General features: G+C 47.3%; 2 protein-coding genes across 6 annotated transcripts in view; one reads left to right on the forward strand and one right to left on the reverse strand.

Annotated features, from left to right (window-relative positions):
• Window positions 1-5,175, forward strand: part of SMAD5 (SMAD family member 5) — a 54,712-nt gene extending 49,537 nt beyond the window's left edge. For all 5 annotated transcript variants that reach the window (XM_026508039.4, XM_057307059.1, XM_026508041.4 and 2 more), the window contains one exon: window positions 151-5,175. In XM_026508039.4, coding sequence (XP_026363824.1) covers window positions 151-294 — 144 coding nt within the window. In that variant the 3' untranslated portion in view covers window positions 295-5,175. The remainder of the gene's footprint in view (window positions 1-150) is intronic.
• Window positions 5,176-13,790: 8,615 nt separating this feature from the next.
• Window positions 13,791-15,219, reverse strand: SMIM32 (small integral membrane protein 32). The gene has a single exon (XM_026507599.4). The coding sequence runs from the start codon at window positions 14,870-14,872 to the stop codon at window positions 14,561-14,563; it is 312 nt and encodes a 103-aa protein (XP_026363384.1). The 5' UTR covers window positions 14,873-15,219; the 3' UTR covers window positions 13,791-14,560.
• Between the last annotated feature and the right edge of the window lie 1,108 nt (window positions 15,220-16,327).

The raw sequence follows: 16,327 nt of genomic DNA on the forward strand, positions 1-16,327 counted from the left end.
AGCACTACTGCTTTTAATTCCATGGTGAATCCTGAGATTGGTTTTGTGGTCTCCACTGTTAAAGTATTTTTTTGTTAGTATGTTAAAATTGTTTTAGGCTGGTTGACAGTTTAAAGAGGGATTTGCTATGACATCTTTTCCTTTTCTTAGGGCTGGGGAGCCGAGTACCACCGGCAGGATGTCACCAGCACCCCGTGTTGGATTGAGATTCATCTTCATGGGCCTCTTCAGTGGCTGGATAAAGTCCTGACTCAGATGGGCTCCCCTCTGAACCCCATATCTTCCGTCTCATAGTGCAGAAGTAGTCCTGTCGATTATATTATTAGTGGACTTATTTTAATTTTAGGGAAACTTTCAGTACAGATACTGTGAGCTTACATGGAAAACAGATATTACAGCTTATTTTTTTTTCTACATAATTGTGACCAATACATTTGTATTTTGTGATGAATCTACATTTGTTTGTTATTCATGTTCATGTGATTAACTCTCAGAAGTGTTGTAAGAAATACAAAGTAAGTGTTGTACCCAGTTCACAAGTTTAGCATTGATCTTAAACTGGGTCATAATTTTGTCTTCTTGTCCCACCCAACTTGTTATTCAATTTTTTAAAAGTAATACATCACATGATGACAAATTATAATAGGTATGCCATGAAAAGTCTTCCCTTTTCCTCTTAACCCTACAGACGCTCTACTTTTACCAGTTTCTTTGTCCTACCAGTGTGGAGAACGTGTAATTCATTGTTTTGTAAAAGCATATGGTAGGGGCCGAAAAGAAACTATAAAAAAAACAACCCGCCCTTTTTTTTTTTGAAGGAACACTATGCACTGCTCTAACCAGTTGTGTTCAGTAAAAGCAAAGTGATGGTTTTCTAGGTGATGTCATAAAATTTACATTTAATACAGCTAAATGTTTGTCAGTCTGTTGTAACTTCACTCATTATATCTTTTGTAAAACATTTCCTTTTTTAAAAAAAAAATTATTGTAAACAACAGATGTCCAGTATATGTCATTCACTCAGAATCTGTCATAAGTACTGCTTTATAGCTAGTGACAGTGCACGCACAGCCTTGTTCAGCTTTGCTGCTTTTGGCCAGTGTTGCGGGAACTCTAGTTTGGACATGCATTAATCTTTTACTTTGCACTTTGATGGGTGACAGTTTTTAGTGTAACCTTTTGTGAAACACACTCAAGTGACTTGGGCTTGGATGCTCATCCTTACTTCCTTGGTCCCCTTTTGTATTAACAGACACTGCAGTTTATAGATTTCAGTTGTAGGAGGTTATACTTTTTCTAGCATTTGTTGTATTTTCTACCTAGGTTATAAGACTGTTATTCTGTAGCTCCAACTTCAGGTGCCTTTTTTAATTCCCTACCGCTTTATGGGCGTTACTTATGTTGGAAAGTCATATACTTAATCCCGTTGATCTTAGTGGCGTCAGTTGCCTTGAGCAAGGAAAGGACCTGTGTACTGTAGCCAGAAGAGCCTCTTCAGTCTGGCCCCCAGCTGAGGCTGCTAGTCTGGTATTTGAATGAATAAGCAGTGGTTGTGGAGATAGTTGACTTTAAAATATTCACATATCAAAGACGGCAGACTGTTCTGTCAGTTACTGCATGCTGGTTTTTTTCGGGTTTTTTGCACCTCTGTGGATGCTCGTCTCCCAGAACACAGTCCTCAAGAGAGGAAAGACATGAGCCCTCAGAAATACCCATTCAATCTAGTTATGCTTGAAGTCTCTGGGTGAAGAATTTTTGACCTCTTTTCCTAGAGAGCAAATGACACTTTGTTATGGCATGAGAACAGAGCCGTTATTTTGGGGGAAAAATAAAAGACCTAATTTACCTATCGGAGAAAGCTATTTTCTGGTGCCTTTTGAAAATACATGGAGCCATGTCAGTCTTCTATTTAAAATGTTAGTTTGGCTTGACTTTCTACTTTGCCCTTTCTGCTTTTCAAAGAAAAAAAATGCATTTTTTTGAGGAAAGGAGAATGCAGTTCGTTTTGTTTTCTGTGCCATTATTTATTGCTTTTACAAAGTGCAGCCAGTGGATGGCTTTAGTTCTTTCAGGTGAGGAACCCTATGTGTTTCAGCTCGCAGTCCTTTGCTGGGTAAAAGGATACTTTCTGACCGTCACCTGAGCCTTAAACATAAGTTTTACATGACATGCATTCTTCATCTTCCAGAGTTGTGTCAGCCACATGAAAGAGGATTATTTGCTTTGTGTTCGAACCTAGCTACTTACAGTATTCTTTTACTTACCAGGCTTATGGCACAATCTTTGGGACAAATTTATAGGAGAAAAAACCACCCGGGTTGAATGACAGATGCATGTAATCAACTTCAGTGGGCTTGAACTGGTGGAAACTATTGAATTGTTTTATTGATGTTTTCAGTTGAGTTAATTAAAAATTGTTTTTATTCATGTTACAGCCTTTAGAGTTGGCAGGGTTTTATGTTATTGGCCTTTTCTGTGTTTTCCCTAAGGAATTTATCTCATGAAGGGCAGTACTGAAGATCATAACTGTTAAGAGTTTCATGGAAAAGTATAAGCCTGTTGTATTTCCTTAAAGTGATTAACTCTGCATCTGTGGATTTTAAGTGAAAATTGTGTTCAGTGTAGCTGCTTCTCTAATTCCCGAGGGTGCCCAAAATCCATGGATGGGAAATAAAAATTGCCAGTGACCAATGAGAAGAAGACACTTCTGAAAGAAACCTTTTCAGAAAACTACAGTATAAAATTTTTATTTAATCTCTAGAATGGTTTATAGTCAAATTTATGGAAACATCAACACCACTGGAACAATCACGTTTTATAGCTTGTACAAGATATTAACATATGTGAGCTGAAAAGACTAGAGTCTGGAAATAATAAAATGACAGCCGGTTTGGTAAATGCAAAAAGAGAAATAGAATCAAAATTAATCTGAGTAATGAATTAATGCCACAGAAAGATGATTGGGGGAAAATTAAGAGTTGCATTTGATCAGCATCTCTACATAACAAAGTATTATGGTCTTTTCAGTATTGCTTGGCTTCAGTTATGGAATGTCAACCAGTAGGCATGTTACTGATCTGCCGAAGCTAACACTTACTCTTTAGAGATTAAAGCAGACATCAATCAAAATGTTAGGTCATATATATCAGAATATAAATCATTTTTCACATTTTATTGTTATATAAGGGAACCGTGGTAATAGAGTTGGCTGGGTTTCTGAGTTGAAATCCACAGTAAGATTACTAGGTAGTTCCGTGAGCTGTATACCTCATAGTACAGAAAGAGGCTGTAGCGCCTTTATACTTTCCATAACATTTGAGAGTAAAATATCCTTTAAGATATAAAATGATCAATAAGTGTTAAGATCTGAAATCTCTTGTCAAGATGAGAACTGGGGCTCACATGTATAAAGCCCTCAAGGGTACCTCCTGTAGTAGTATTCTGGTGAAGGAGGAGGTTTATACAAAAAAGAAAATCCTACCAATAGCAGAGAACCTCCCAAAAGTCTGATAGTACCTGTTTAAGTACCGTCTTTCTGTTACAGAGAGCATCTAATACATCAGCTTAGATCCATTTCTTTGTATTCTCTATAGTTGTTCGCTCAGCATTACTTTGGATTGTTACCACTTTCCCAGTTAAAATATATTAAAATCTTTCGTACTTACTGAAGAAGGAAGGCTCTTCTGATAATTTTGAATTCACCTTCCAGCGATGACTTCAGTTTTGGATCTGTTAACTTTTAAGAGGGTCTGAGCCCCTTCTTTGTCTTATTAGTTAAATCCTCACTCACTCTCAGATAGGAATATGAGTATGTGTCCTCATTATACCAATGAGCTAGATAAGCAAGGATCTTTTAAAGAGGTAGCATGGTGGTTTCGGCATGTTTGGTGATTTTTATGGGAGGGAGGTTTCCTAAACATTGGTTTATGGGTGGTCTCTTGAGATACTAACTAGGGCAGCTTTATGGGGGTGATCTCAGGTTGGAGGCCTGTTTCCTCCAGAGCGCAGCCATTTTCCTTGATACAGGTGGGATTTGGGGCAGGTTTTCTTCTCACAGAGGATACATGTATGGAAAGTGACAATTCAAGGCATTTCTTCTGCGTCGACAGTTGTGCCTGCTGGACAGTTCTTTGGAATTCACTGGATTACAGTTTAGCATTTCCTGATTACAAGAGGTAACAGTATTTATCAAGCCTTTGTTATATTGGATGATTCATAATAGAAATATATCTTCTAAAATACAACTGTGTTATAACTGAAGTGTTAACCTGAAATTGGATGGTTTACAAAAACCAATAGGAGGGATTTTACATAGCAAAAAAAAAAAAATTGTTTTTTAAGTAAGAACTTATGATATAATACTTGCTGGTAGCAGTTGCTGTAGAACAAGTGATGGGATGTTTTGGCGAAAAGATCCAAGAACAGGAGTCTTCTGTCATTCAAGGCAGAGCGAAAAAGGTGTGTGCGGTTCTTGTCCAGATAACTCAATTCTGAGAATTCTTGCGATCATCATAAACCGTTGTCCTTTAAGGATTCATTTGAAGATGGTGTTCTTAAAAAGTTCAAAATTTTGTGTACAGGTAGGTTCTTTTCCTTCATTAATAAGTAGCACCTTATTGATACTAGCTGGTATTAACTATAATAAAACTACAGTGAGGCCAAACAATTCCACGTGGGTTCCTTATAAAAGAAGAAATTTTTTAGAATCAGATTTTCCCTTCTCATATCATTGGAGATGATGTTGCTTTGATTTATTCATGAAGTATTTTATGCGTAGGGACTCTTAAAGATAATAGTTGGGCAAGTGATTTTCTTCTTCATCCGGTGGGTTAAAATTGCATTTTGAAAATCACTTATTTTAAAATTGGGTAGGATTGTAATCAGGAAAACTGGATATTTGTATGTACCTGCCCATCTTAAAAAGGTATTTCATATGCAGATGAGAAAGAGCAAACCAATGGCTGCACTATAGATCTTCTATTTGTATTTGTTCTGCTTCTGTTTATGTTGTAGAAAATGAAATTCTAGCAACATGCTTCAATTCTGTTGCCTTTTTGATACTTATAAAAATGTATTAGGTTTTACTATATTGTGCTTTTCAAAGCCATAACTCTTAAGAACTTTGTTTTTGCATATTGTTTGCTAATACTTTATTTTAATAAATCTCAAAACCTGCTCAGTTTGTGTGTGGGTTTTTTTGGTTTTTGTTTTGTACTCTCTTTTGGTTTAACGTGTTTCAGTGATTGCAGTTACGAAAAAGGATGAGATGACCAGTTGCTGTGACCGGCTGTGTTATCTGTGCGTGCGCGGGCGACGGAAAGTGGGTATACCATCCGTGCCTTCCACTCAGCAGGGGATTTACTCAGAATGATCAGTGTTTTTCCATTCTGTTTGTAAGAGAGTTGATGTATTATTCTTTGTTGTTGAGTTTAATTTAGTTGTGTTTTGAAGGAGTAGATCTAGTCTGGGGTATTTTTGCTTAAACACTGATTTCTCTCGGTCTGTCTGTAAATGGGTGGTGTCGACCGGATGGTTAAGAGAGAGAGTAGCTCTTAGCAGAACTGGCTCTGGGTTTTGCCTGCCTCCGCGAGGGTGCTGGGCCTCACAGCTCTCTTAGCTCTGTGCCCTTCCCTTTGGCAAGTTGCTTAACTTCTCTGTACGTCAGTTTCCAGTCTACTTCAGGGTATTTTGGGGAAGATTAGATAAAAGTCATACAAATAAAGTACTTAGGGTAGTGCCTGGCACACAAGAACTCGTTTTTATTCTTACTGTCTCTTGCATTTCTTCTGCTTCTTTGAGAGGAATTATTTTTGATGCTGCTTGACTTTAGGAGAAATGCCCTCGATTAGTTTTCTTTATTTTCTCCTTTAAAAAAATTTTCTTTAAGTCACAGATTAGTTTTATCAGCCCCACCAATTACATGCTTTTACCACTGCTGTGTTGTATATGGGAGAAATGCAAACTCATTCTCATTAGGAAGGGATGGTGTAAATCTATGTGCTCCCTGCTAGAAAAGGAGGAAGACCCAAACTAAATATTTTAACCGAAAAGAATAAGTGTAAAAACTCTAATTATTCTTTTTGGAGACAAGACTTCAAGACTTTCTGCCAATCAGTTCCTTCTTAGGCCTTTTTATTTTAAGCGTAAGGTATTCAGTAGTGGCTTCAGGGGCTGTTTTATTTTATTTATTTATTTTTTTTAAAGATTTTATTTATTTATTTGACAGAGTGGGAACACAGGCGGGGGGGGGGGGGTTGCGAGAGGAAGAAGCAGGCTCCCAGTGGAGGAGCCTGATGTGGGGCTCAATCCCAGAACGCCGGGATCACGCCCTGAGCCGTGGCAGACGCTTAACGACTGAGCCATCCAGGCGCCCCCAGCTCAGGTTTTATACATACTTATAAGAAGGCTGTCAGCAGGCTAGGGCACACTTTTAAGAAAGGACATCTGGAAAGCTCTGTAGTATATATGCTTCAAAGCAGGAAGTATTTTTTTTTTAAAGTTCCTCCATTTAACATGTTAAATATTACTGTGTTTTTGTTGAATTTGTAAGCCTATCGGTAATACAGACTTGATTTAAAAAAAAAAGGTGTGTCTTCTGATGTAAATCACTTTGTGATTGTAGTTAAAGAAAGGAGGATGAGACTATAGGGAAAGTATAGGAAGAGTTGGTAGCTTCCTTAACCATCCTTGTCTTCAATTATGTGGGATGAATGGGGGAAGGGGCGTTTAGACTCGTATTACCCATATCGTATCAAGTGGCTATGTGTAAAAGTTCGGCGAGAGGCAGCTCCTGGGGCAGTGTTTTGATGTTTGGGGATGGATTTTGAAAGCATCCTTATACTTTTGTTTTAATCTGTTACTCCCTTCCCTATCCAGTAAAAATCTCACATGTTATTTCATTGTAAGGAATACTTTTATCTGAGCTAAATGCCGAGAATTCTAATAGTACAGAAAAGGATAAACGAAAAAACTCCAAGCCACTAGCTAACCATTAAACATTTCCGTGTGTAGCGTGTGTTCCCTTCTAACCTGGTGGGGGAGTTGCTCTGCATTAGTCCTTTCCTTTCTTTGACCAAAATTTAGCTGATTAGTAGGAGTGGAACTATAGCTTCTTTTTTGAAAGCACTCAGAGAAATTGGTTCCAAGTGTTTCTTGGATTTTATATACCCGAGAGAACGTTGTCCTCTCTTCAGTATCTTCTTTTGTCAAATGGCAGACTTTCCAAAATGTACAACATCAAGCCTAGCTATCCAGCTATTTTAGTGAGATTGCTGAAGTGACAAAGCCGATTGGGATTAATCCGAGAAGGCTTTCAGAAAGAAGGAAAAAAAGACCTTGGAAATGAAGGAGAAGGGAAAGGGTTTTCATTCTTTATGGCATTTATCCCCACCTGACGTACTATAGGTTTTCTTTCTTTACTCCATTTACTGACTGTCTCACCTCATGGGAATGTAAGGTCTCTGAGGCCAGACCTGTGTTCCCAATGCTAGAGCAGTTCTTGATAAATTGTCAGCACTCCAGTATTTGTGGAATGAATGAGACGACAGAAGTCAGATGGGATTTGTTTTTATACTAGAACTCATCTTTTGAGTTCTGTAATATGGTAGTTCTTAGTTGGATGGTTTATAGCTCAGCACTTTAAATATTAGATCTCTTTATTGCATGCCTTATCGCAGAAGGGGAGACTAAGAAATTAGGAGACCAGGGGCGCCTGGGTGGCTCAGTCGTTAAGCGTCTGCCTTCGGCTCAGGGCATGATCCCAGCGTTCTGGGATCGAGTCCCACATCAGGCTCCTCTGCTGGGAGCCTGCTTCTTCCTCTCCCACTCCCCCTGCTTGTGTTCCCTCTCTCGCTGGCTGTCTCTGTCAAATAAATAAATAAAATCTTTAAAAAAAAAAAAAAAGAAATTAGGAGACCAGTATCTGTTCTTTCTCCTTGAACTTTTATTTATTTATTTATTTATTTATTTATTTTTATTTTATTTTATTTTTATTTATTTGACAGAGATAGAGACAGCCAGCGAGAGAGGGAACACAGCAGGGGAGTGGGAGAGGAAGAAGCAGGCTCCCAGCAGAGGAGCCTGATGTGGGGCTCGATCCCAGAACGCCAGGATCACGCCCTGAGTCGAAGGCAGACGCTTAACGACTGCGCTACCCAGGCGCCCCTCTCCTTGAACTTTTAGATCTTTACCTTGAAGTTATCAGGTTCCTGGAATTGTTGGTTAGAAGACCTACAAAATTGACAGCTTTAGCCTATTGGTGTTTAATATTTTCCTCAGAGAAAGTCAAAGGGCACAGTTTACTTGATGTATTTGACCGAAAAAGAACCAAAAAGTGCTTATTCATAGCTTGCAGGGGTGGTGGTGTTAAGAGCCCTGCAGTCAGTTTGACTTTAGCACCCCGGTTTTCGATCTCACCGTAGCATCCCCAGTTGTGCATGAGAGCCTTTAACTGAACATTCGGGTAGGGCACCACTCGTGACGCCTTTGAGAGACAGAGCGTAGTGACTGCGTTTGTGCTTCCAAATACAAGATGAATTCTGCCGAAGAGTGTGTGTGGGATTGTTGTGGGTAAAAAACACAGAGGAGTTTGAAGGGCTATCCCAATGTTTGTTAAGAAGATTAATAGTCGACATTCCCTGATTGCTTTCTCTTCACATAGAATTCTTTACATTTTGCAAAATTTGCTTTAGCCTACTTAGTGATAGCAGCGAGCGGGAAGGTGGTGAATGCAAACACAGACTAGTTACGTACAAATGGGAGGACAGGTGCTTTGCTTTCCTTGTCTGTGTAAGAAACTGCTCGAATCTGCCCAGTAGCCACCCTCCCCTTCCTTAATTACACAACACGTAGGTGCAGCGGCACACCACGCTTCCCAGCCTCCCTTTCCCTAGATAATGGTCTTGTGACTAAGGATAGGGGCAGAAACAGGTGCCATTTGGCATAATGCTCCAAAGAGGAAGGTCCTTGCCCCTGCCCCTTCCCAACAGCTGGAGTGCAACTATGGCGGCAGGAACTGGAGTAGCCGCTTGGACATGGACGTGGAAGGCCGGGGATGAGGATGACAAAGCTCTGCTACTCCGGGAAGGTGATGTGAAACAGGAGCTCGGCAGCGGGGAGTGTTCTTTGTTAGGACAGTTCAGACTCATTCCCTCACTCTTGCCCGCTCTTCCCTGAGTGCTTTTACCCCAGACTGAGCTTTGAGCTGTGGCAGGGCTGGCAGCTGGCCTTGTGGAAGGCAGAGCTAACAGCTGAGTGTTTTTGACCCCTGTCCATCTAGTTCGGGTTCTCCGATCAGTGTGGACGGTGGAGAAGCAGCAGAAGTGGAGAATGGAGACCTGAAGCAATAGACTCTGCTGCTGTTTTCTTGAATGTATTTTTTTTCTGGTGTGGAGCAGTATCCAGGTGGTTTGCTCGTTCGTTCAGCTAGTATTAGAAGTCAGGCATAGGGTAAAGGGAATAAAACAAAAGTTCTTTCCTTCAAGGATCTTCATTCTGGTTAATGGACACACAGAACAAGAACAATAAAATATATAGGGTAGTAGGAAATTTTAAGGAGAAAATGTAGGAAAGGGAGTTTTGAAACATCCAGGGTTGGGGGAGGAAGATTGTTGAAGTTTTAGATCAAGGATCCAGGGAAAGTCGCATTGAGAAGAAAATCTTTGATCCAAATTCAGGAAGAGGTGAGGAAGTCAATGTGTGAAGCAGTGATTTAACTGCTTCTTAGTCAAGACAATCCAGAAAGCATGAATGATGCTGCAAAGATCTCTGCTTCCCTGAAGGAAGAAGCGTGATTCATGCAGTAATAGCTAAGTGTACAAACTTAAATTGCACGTTCTTTCGTCTCTGCGGGAGACACAGTAATAACTGAGGTGTTACATAGATGGAGACAGGAAATGTCAGTTGCTAACAACTTTGTGGATTACCACCTCCAGGAAAGTGGCCACTTGAAGGGCCAATCAATAAGGAGAGTTCAACTCAGTATTTTATCTGATACAAGTTTAGTTTAAGGCAGAAAATCAAAGGCAAAGCGTTCAGATGAAGAACCCACAGGCAAATTCACCTTAAGCCTCTAGCTCTGCCTTTCCACTCTATTTTCATTCAACCAAAACTCAGTGTCTCTTTCGTGTTTAACACTTGGCTAGGCATTGGGGAAGAAGCAGTGACCAGGGCGGATGTTGTCCCTGACCTCATACAACTTACAGGGTAGGAGGGGGAGAGGCATTAGGCTCTGAATTGCACAGTTATTTAATAGTTATGATAAGAGAGCTGACTGGGGGCTGTGGCCGAAGGGAACTGATCTCCTTTTGAGGAGGAGATCTGTCAGACCTGAAGGATGAGAAGGCACTAGCAAGATGCGGGAGGGGAGACAAATAGCTCAAGCAGGAGACCTTAGGGCTTGAAAGACCACCGTGACTGGAACTTTACATCAAAAACTAGGGTTGTACTGTATGGTGACTAACAGAATAAAAAAATATTATTAAAAAAGGCCACCGTGACTAGAGCCTGGGGTACGAAGGAATGTGAGGAGGTGAGGCTGGAGCGGTTGGTGGGGGCCACATGGTGCTGGGTCTTGAAGGCCAAGCTTAGGGCTTTGTTTTAAATCCAGAGGGCCAGGAAAAGCCATCGGAGTATAAGCTGGAGCTGGAACCACGTACTGGGCTCGGAGGTTGCTTTGGAGAGAGGCAGAAGTGAATGTCGGGCTTGGATTCCAGGTGGTAGAGCTGGAGAGGCGTAGATGCGGTGGAGTGGTGTCTGGAAGGTGATGGATTGCATGTGGGAGGATGAAGAGTTTGGGGTCAAGAACGACCACCGCGGCTTTGACTTTGGGCCACCAGATGCTGGTGCAATACTGAGTGGGTGGAGACTGGAGGAAGATGTGCTGTTTATCGAAAGGTGATGATTCTCAGACATGCGGAGTCTGAGGTTCCCCAGGAGCTGTCCAAGTGGAGATACCGAGTGGGCCCAGGGATAAGGTCAGGAGCGAGTCATTTGAAAAGCCCCTGAAGCCATGAGAGTGGATGAGCTGGTTTACCGAGACTGTGCAGAGAGAGAAAAAACCCAGGACAGCTGCCCTCCAACCCTGGGCGGGACTGCCGGAAAGGGACAGGCTTAGGGACTGCAAGTCCTTGGGGGGAGCAGTTACGTTAGTGCTGCTGCAAACACCTGGCACGGTCCTCCTCGTTAGCAATAGGGAGGGCTCCCATCCAGAGCGCTTACTGTGTGACACGCATGAGCCAAGCACATCACCTGCCGTGGCTCACACCATGTTGAGAACCCCGTGAGCCAGGTGCTCGCCATTTCACAGGTGAGCAAAGTGAGGCTCCCAGAAATCCAGGAACACAATCAAGGTGTAGCGTGGGTGGCCCAGGTCAGATTCCCACCCAGGGGCAGGACTGAGGCTCTCAGTCCCTACACTCTGCTGCTTCTTCCTGGTTCCTGGCTTCTGCAGCCACCTTCCCTGATTTCCACCCTCCCACCCCCCCGAGTCCCCATCAGGGAGGTGTGCTCGGCCCCCTTGCCTGCTCCCAGTGGCTGGTTATGGCGGAGCAGCCCCATTGCCTGTGTCGTGGGTCCTGTTCTTACTTTTAGCCTGCCCTGTCCAGCTCACTCCAGAGGCGGCTTCAAGGGTTCATGGGATTGTTGGAAGAGCAAAGGACAGAAGGATATGTGTGTATGGACCTACCTCCCTGCTTCCCCCATCTACGTGTCCATTTGCCACATTGTACTCCACTGACCCTGCCCGTCAGGAGAGGGTAGACATGAACTCAGCCACATCCCTGCTTTCCAGGGAAGAATCTGGGGCTAGGGTCCAACATGAGAAAGGCCTGTTACTGCTCAACTAGTCTGACACTGGCCTAGAGAGAGAATGAAAGTATTTGGGGTCACAGTGCTGGCAAAAGCAGCGCCCCAGTCTAGTTCTTCTCACGGACCCCGCCTGGTTCCTAGAGTCCATCTCTGCGTAGGCCCTGTTACCTAAGAGTTTATTTCAAAAGGAACTGTGTTTTTGAAGTGGCCAAGCCATTGGCTCAGGTGGCTGAAGCGGCTGCAAGCCTGCAGACACACAGAGATGCTTTCCAGGCTGGCTCCATCTTACCACTGCTCAAGTTCCACCTCCTGAGGCCTTGGGCCAGTATGGTACCAAGGGATCTCAAAAGCCTCCTGTATCACTCGGGCTCTGGCTGATTCTGGCCCAGGAACCACAGGTGACCTCTGAGCCAGTCATATTTCCCCCTGCAGGGCCCAGCCTTTGCATTGGTTTCTGGTCACCGGAGACTGAGCCCTAGTGACAGCACGTACTGTTTGGGGGTCAGCTTCGCCTTTCCGCACGGCCGCCTCCAGCCTGAGGCTCAGAGTAAGAGCTAACGTTTGGGGGCTAGCGAGCCAGCATGTTACATTTGTTACCACGTTTCCAACCTGTAGAGCTGGGTGACAGAATACCCATTTCACAGATGAGGAAGCAGCCTGGAGTCACATAGCCAGTGAGCGGCCATTTAAAGCCGTCCGACTCCAGAGCTTGTGCCTTTAGAGCTGCCTGTCGGGAGATGTGCACAAGGGGTAGTCTGTCTCTTCATAGTCTCCTACTCCTCTCAGCCCCCAGATCAAGGCCGAAAAAGGGTCCCCCTTATCAGCAGTGTGCTATTTCTTTACGCCGGCCAGGGGGCCTCGTATTTCCTTACATTTGTGTCATTTCATCTTCTCTGCAGCCAAGGGTCATGCAGATGAGTGGGGTGACCGTTAGGACAAGCTGGAGAGGTTTGGCTACGTTTCCGAAGACCCAACTAAAATGTTCTGTGAGGTCTTCATAGAATGAGCACCATTAGCACGGAACGAACACCGTCAGTGTTAGCTTTCCAAGACCTGGTTAATCAAGCCCAACGTGAGCCCTTGTCTCCTGCTCATTGGTCCTGCTTCCTGGGATAGGCGCCAGGAGGGAATCTCGGGCGCTCGCTAGCTGAGGGGAAACAGCGCTGGGGAGCCCTGGCCTAAGACTCCATCCAGCCCCAGGAAATCCCTCCCCTTCCCCCTTGGCTGGGGTCCTTAGGCAACCCTTATTAAAGGTTTGCCGAATCCTGTGTCTGTCTGCATTTGCCCTGATGCAACATCCTAGCGTCTTCAGATTCTCAAACCCCGAGTGACCCTCAGGTGGTTTAGCACTCCTGAATTAGATAAACTACCACATCTTTTTTTAGTCACACATTCTCTAAGCTCTAGTGCCCTACTGAGCCAGGTAACTCCTGAAACTATTTTAAACCCCCCTAAAGTAGACTCCCTAGAATTAGGTTAACTTTGAAAATGGTCAAGGTTATCACAAATCTTTCTGTTTATTCTCTCTCAGCTTCTCTTCAATCACCCCTCATAGCTGGCTTTATTCACACACTGCTTTCTCCCCTGTGCTCTCCCGAGCCGGCTTCTGCCTACTTTGGGAAGAAAAGCTGAGCAGCTGATCCCATCTCTGGACCCAGGTCCTTCCATCACCAGATGGTTCTGGCCCAGAACTGGCTCTTGGTAGGGCTCAGGCCCAAGCGTCTCTGACAGCGAGCAAGAGGACCGGGTGGAAGGAAGCGCCTGTAGGAAGGTCTCCATGGAGCCTTCACAGGGAATGTATTTTAGCAGATGAGGCAGCAGTTCCTCTTTGAGACCAGCTCTGAAAACACTTCCCCAGAACAACTGACTGACTGAGGCTGGGGAAAAGCTGGAGAGGAGGAAGTAGCATTAAAACTGACCTGGGTCAAGGCCAAGTAGGAGGCGGATTGCGCTTGAGGGTCGCTGCACCCGCTCGCCAGGCCCTAATCCCCTTTTCCAAAGTGGCGCAACCAAAGACCAGAGCGTTCTCAGCACTGGGTCTAATTCGGTGAGGTTTTATTGTAGAGTGCGGGACGCGGATCCCCGACCACCGTGCGTTGCAGGTGCGACCCTGTCCTCTAGACCAGCTTCCCCTCTGCCCGTGCCCACAGAGAAATCAGAGCCCTTGGACCCGGGCGGGACCTACTGAAACTCGGCATCCCCTCGCTTCCCCCGGGCGACGCAGCCCCCCAAAGGCATCTTTTCCAAGTCCGGCTGAGTTCACGCTCGGATTGGGGGGGGAGGGGTCCTCGGTGCCAAAGAGAGGAAGAGGCGGCAGTAGCCGCGGGAAGACAGCCGCGGGGCCAGGGAGTCCGGACAGGCAGCTCCCGGCTAGTTGCGCCCTAGCCGAGCCGTGCCTGCCCCTTCCTTGTGCAAAGCAGGGCAGTCGGCAGGCTCCTGCGTCCTGGCTGGCTCGCCGTCTTTCAGGAAGGTAGCCGGGCTAGACCCGCTGTCCGGAGGGAAGAAAGACTCCGCTAGGGGATCGGAACCCTGGTAGCCCGCGGCCGCTAGGATCACGCCCCTGCGCAGCCTGCGAACGCCTCCCGCTCCCTTTACGCCCCGGTGGCCGCTCGAGGTCGCAAAAGGTCTTTGGGTCAGGGCGCCCCTTTCCCCGGGGCCAGCGACCCCGGCCGTCCGGCTCGCCCGGCCCAGCTCCTCCCGGCGGCCGCCGGTGAGACGGGGACACTGCGGCTGCCGGCCCTGGCTCCCCCCGCCGCTACACCGGCCGCGACTTCCAGGGCGCGCGGGCGTCGCGCAGCGAACGGTCGTGGGGCAGCGCGGCGAAGGCCGAGTGGCGCAGCTGGCAGCCGATGAAGAGGACGACGAGCGCCACGGACAGCAGCAGCAGGAAGAAGAGCAGCAGGTAGGTGGGCAGGTCGGGCTTTGTGGCCGCGCCGTCCCTCATGCCGCGCGCCGTGGCCAGCTCCAGCGGCAAAGCGCCCTCTGCCTTGACCGTGGCTGCCAGGGCCAGCGCGCCGCCTCCAGCCGCCTCGGGGCCGGCCGTGGCGTTGAACACGTCTCCGTACATGGCCCGCGGGGCAGCCGACCCCGGTCGGACCGCCTCACTTGGTGTCGCGCCGACCAGCGCCGCCGGGCGCCTCCATGGCGCGCTCCTCCCGCCCTGCTGCGCGCACCTGACCCGGAGCCGGTGCCTTCGGGTCAGCCCGGGCCGCGCCGCTCCCTCGCCTCCGCGCTCAGCTGCGGTCCCCGCGGGGCGGCGGGCCCCGGGGCTCCGAGGTGGACGGCCCTGCGCCCTTGACCCTCGGGCTTTCCCTAGGTCCTGCCGTCGCCCCCCGCGGTGCCAATTACCCGGCTCTCGGGTTTGGAGCCGCGCTCTGGGCTCCGGCCCCCAGCTCCGGTCAGCTCCGGGCTCGGGGCTCCCCTAGGCTGCAGCGGCGGCGAGAGGTGCCCGGCGAGTGTGGCCGCAGTTCGGGGTGACTGCTGAGCGCCGGGACGCCAGATGCACCGAGAGCGGGTGACGGGGAGTCCTCCTGCGCCGCCGTGGCCGCTGCGTCTCGGAGCAGGCAGTCCTGCAGCCGCGAGTCCCCGCTCAGACGCCTGGTGTGCGGCGAGCCTGTCCCCACTTGCTTTGGCTGCTGCGCTCCTGTCTTGAGCAGGAGACTGCGCTCCGAGGCGGCTCCGAGCGCGCTCAGGTCCCCAGCGGGGGGGTGGGGGGCGGGACTGACAGCGGCTGCCCCCAGGGAGCAGCTGCCAACCAATGGGGCGAGAGAGGACACACTGCGACTGCACTGGCCTGGCCTCACATCACTTAAGGCCAGAGGGACACACAGAGAGAGGGACGGAGGAAAAATAGGGTTACAGAAAGACTGATGGACAAAGAAATGGTTACAGACCTATGAAGAGAGACTAGGCAAAACAGAGACAGCAGACCAACTCAGAGGCAAGGCTCAGCAGGACGTGGACACCTGCTTCCATTCTTCTCCTTGATATTCTCCCTCCTAGCATAGCCAGGTTGGCGCGGAGCCCCACTGGCTGCTGGGTAGCGCAGGCAGGACACACTGCCTCCAGGGGGGTCGGGGGCAGTGGCAGAGGCACTCCCTGACAAGCTGGGACTGGTGCTGTGGCCTGAAGCTGCGTGTGCTCCCCCCACTGTGAGCTCACTCACTCAGCTCCCCTTGCCTGGTCTCTGCTGGCACAGGGGGCAGGAGCGGGTTGTGAGGGTGGTGATGGCCCACCTGACCTGCCAGCCCTGGCAAAGGCCAGGTGGCCAGAAGAGAGGTGAGCCGTCAATGGGACAGAGGGTTTCTCCTGGTCCAAATTCTTCCCTTCGTTTGAGAAACTGTCTAAGCCCCCCAGACTGGACTAAGAACTGCTGCCCCGGCTGCCAGAGCCCCTGCACCTCTTCGGAAGCACTGACCGCCCTGGACTATCACTGACTGGGCCAGAGCTGGGGGGCCGCGGGTGAGAAGCCCAGGGCAGGAAACTATGGAGGCCCTCGCTTTCGGGGTCCTGCACGTGCACA

This window comes from Ursus arctos, unplaced genomic scaffold (assembly GCF_023065955.2).
Source record: "Ursus arctos isolate Adak ecotype North America unplaced genomic scaffold, UrsArc2.0 scaffold_5, whole genome shotgun sequence".
NCBI lineage: Eukaryota > Metazoa > Chordata > Mammalia > Carnivora > Ursidae > Ursus > Ursus arctos.

What these genes read in the sequence shown, in the direction of transcription:
- SMIM32 (XM_026507599.4), bottom strand. Translation starts at nt 14,872, where the DNA reads ATGTACGGAGACGTGTTCAACGCCACGGCCGGCCCCGAGGCGGCTGGA.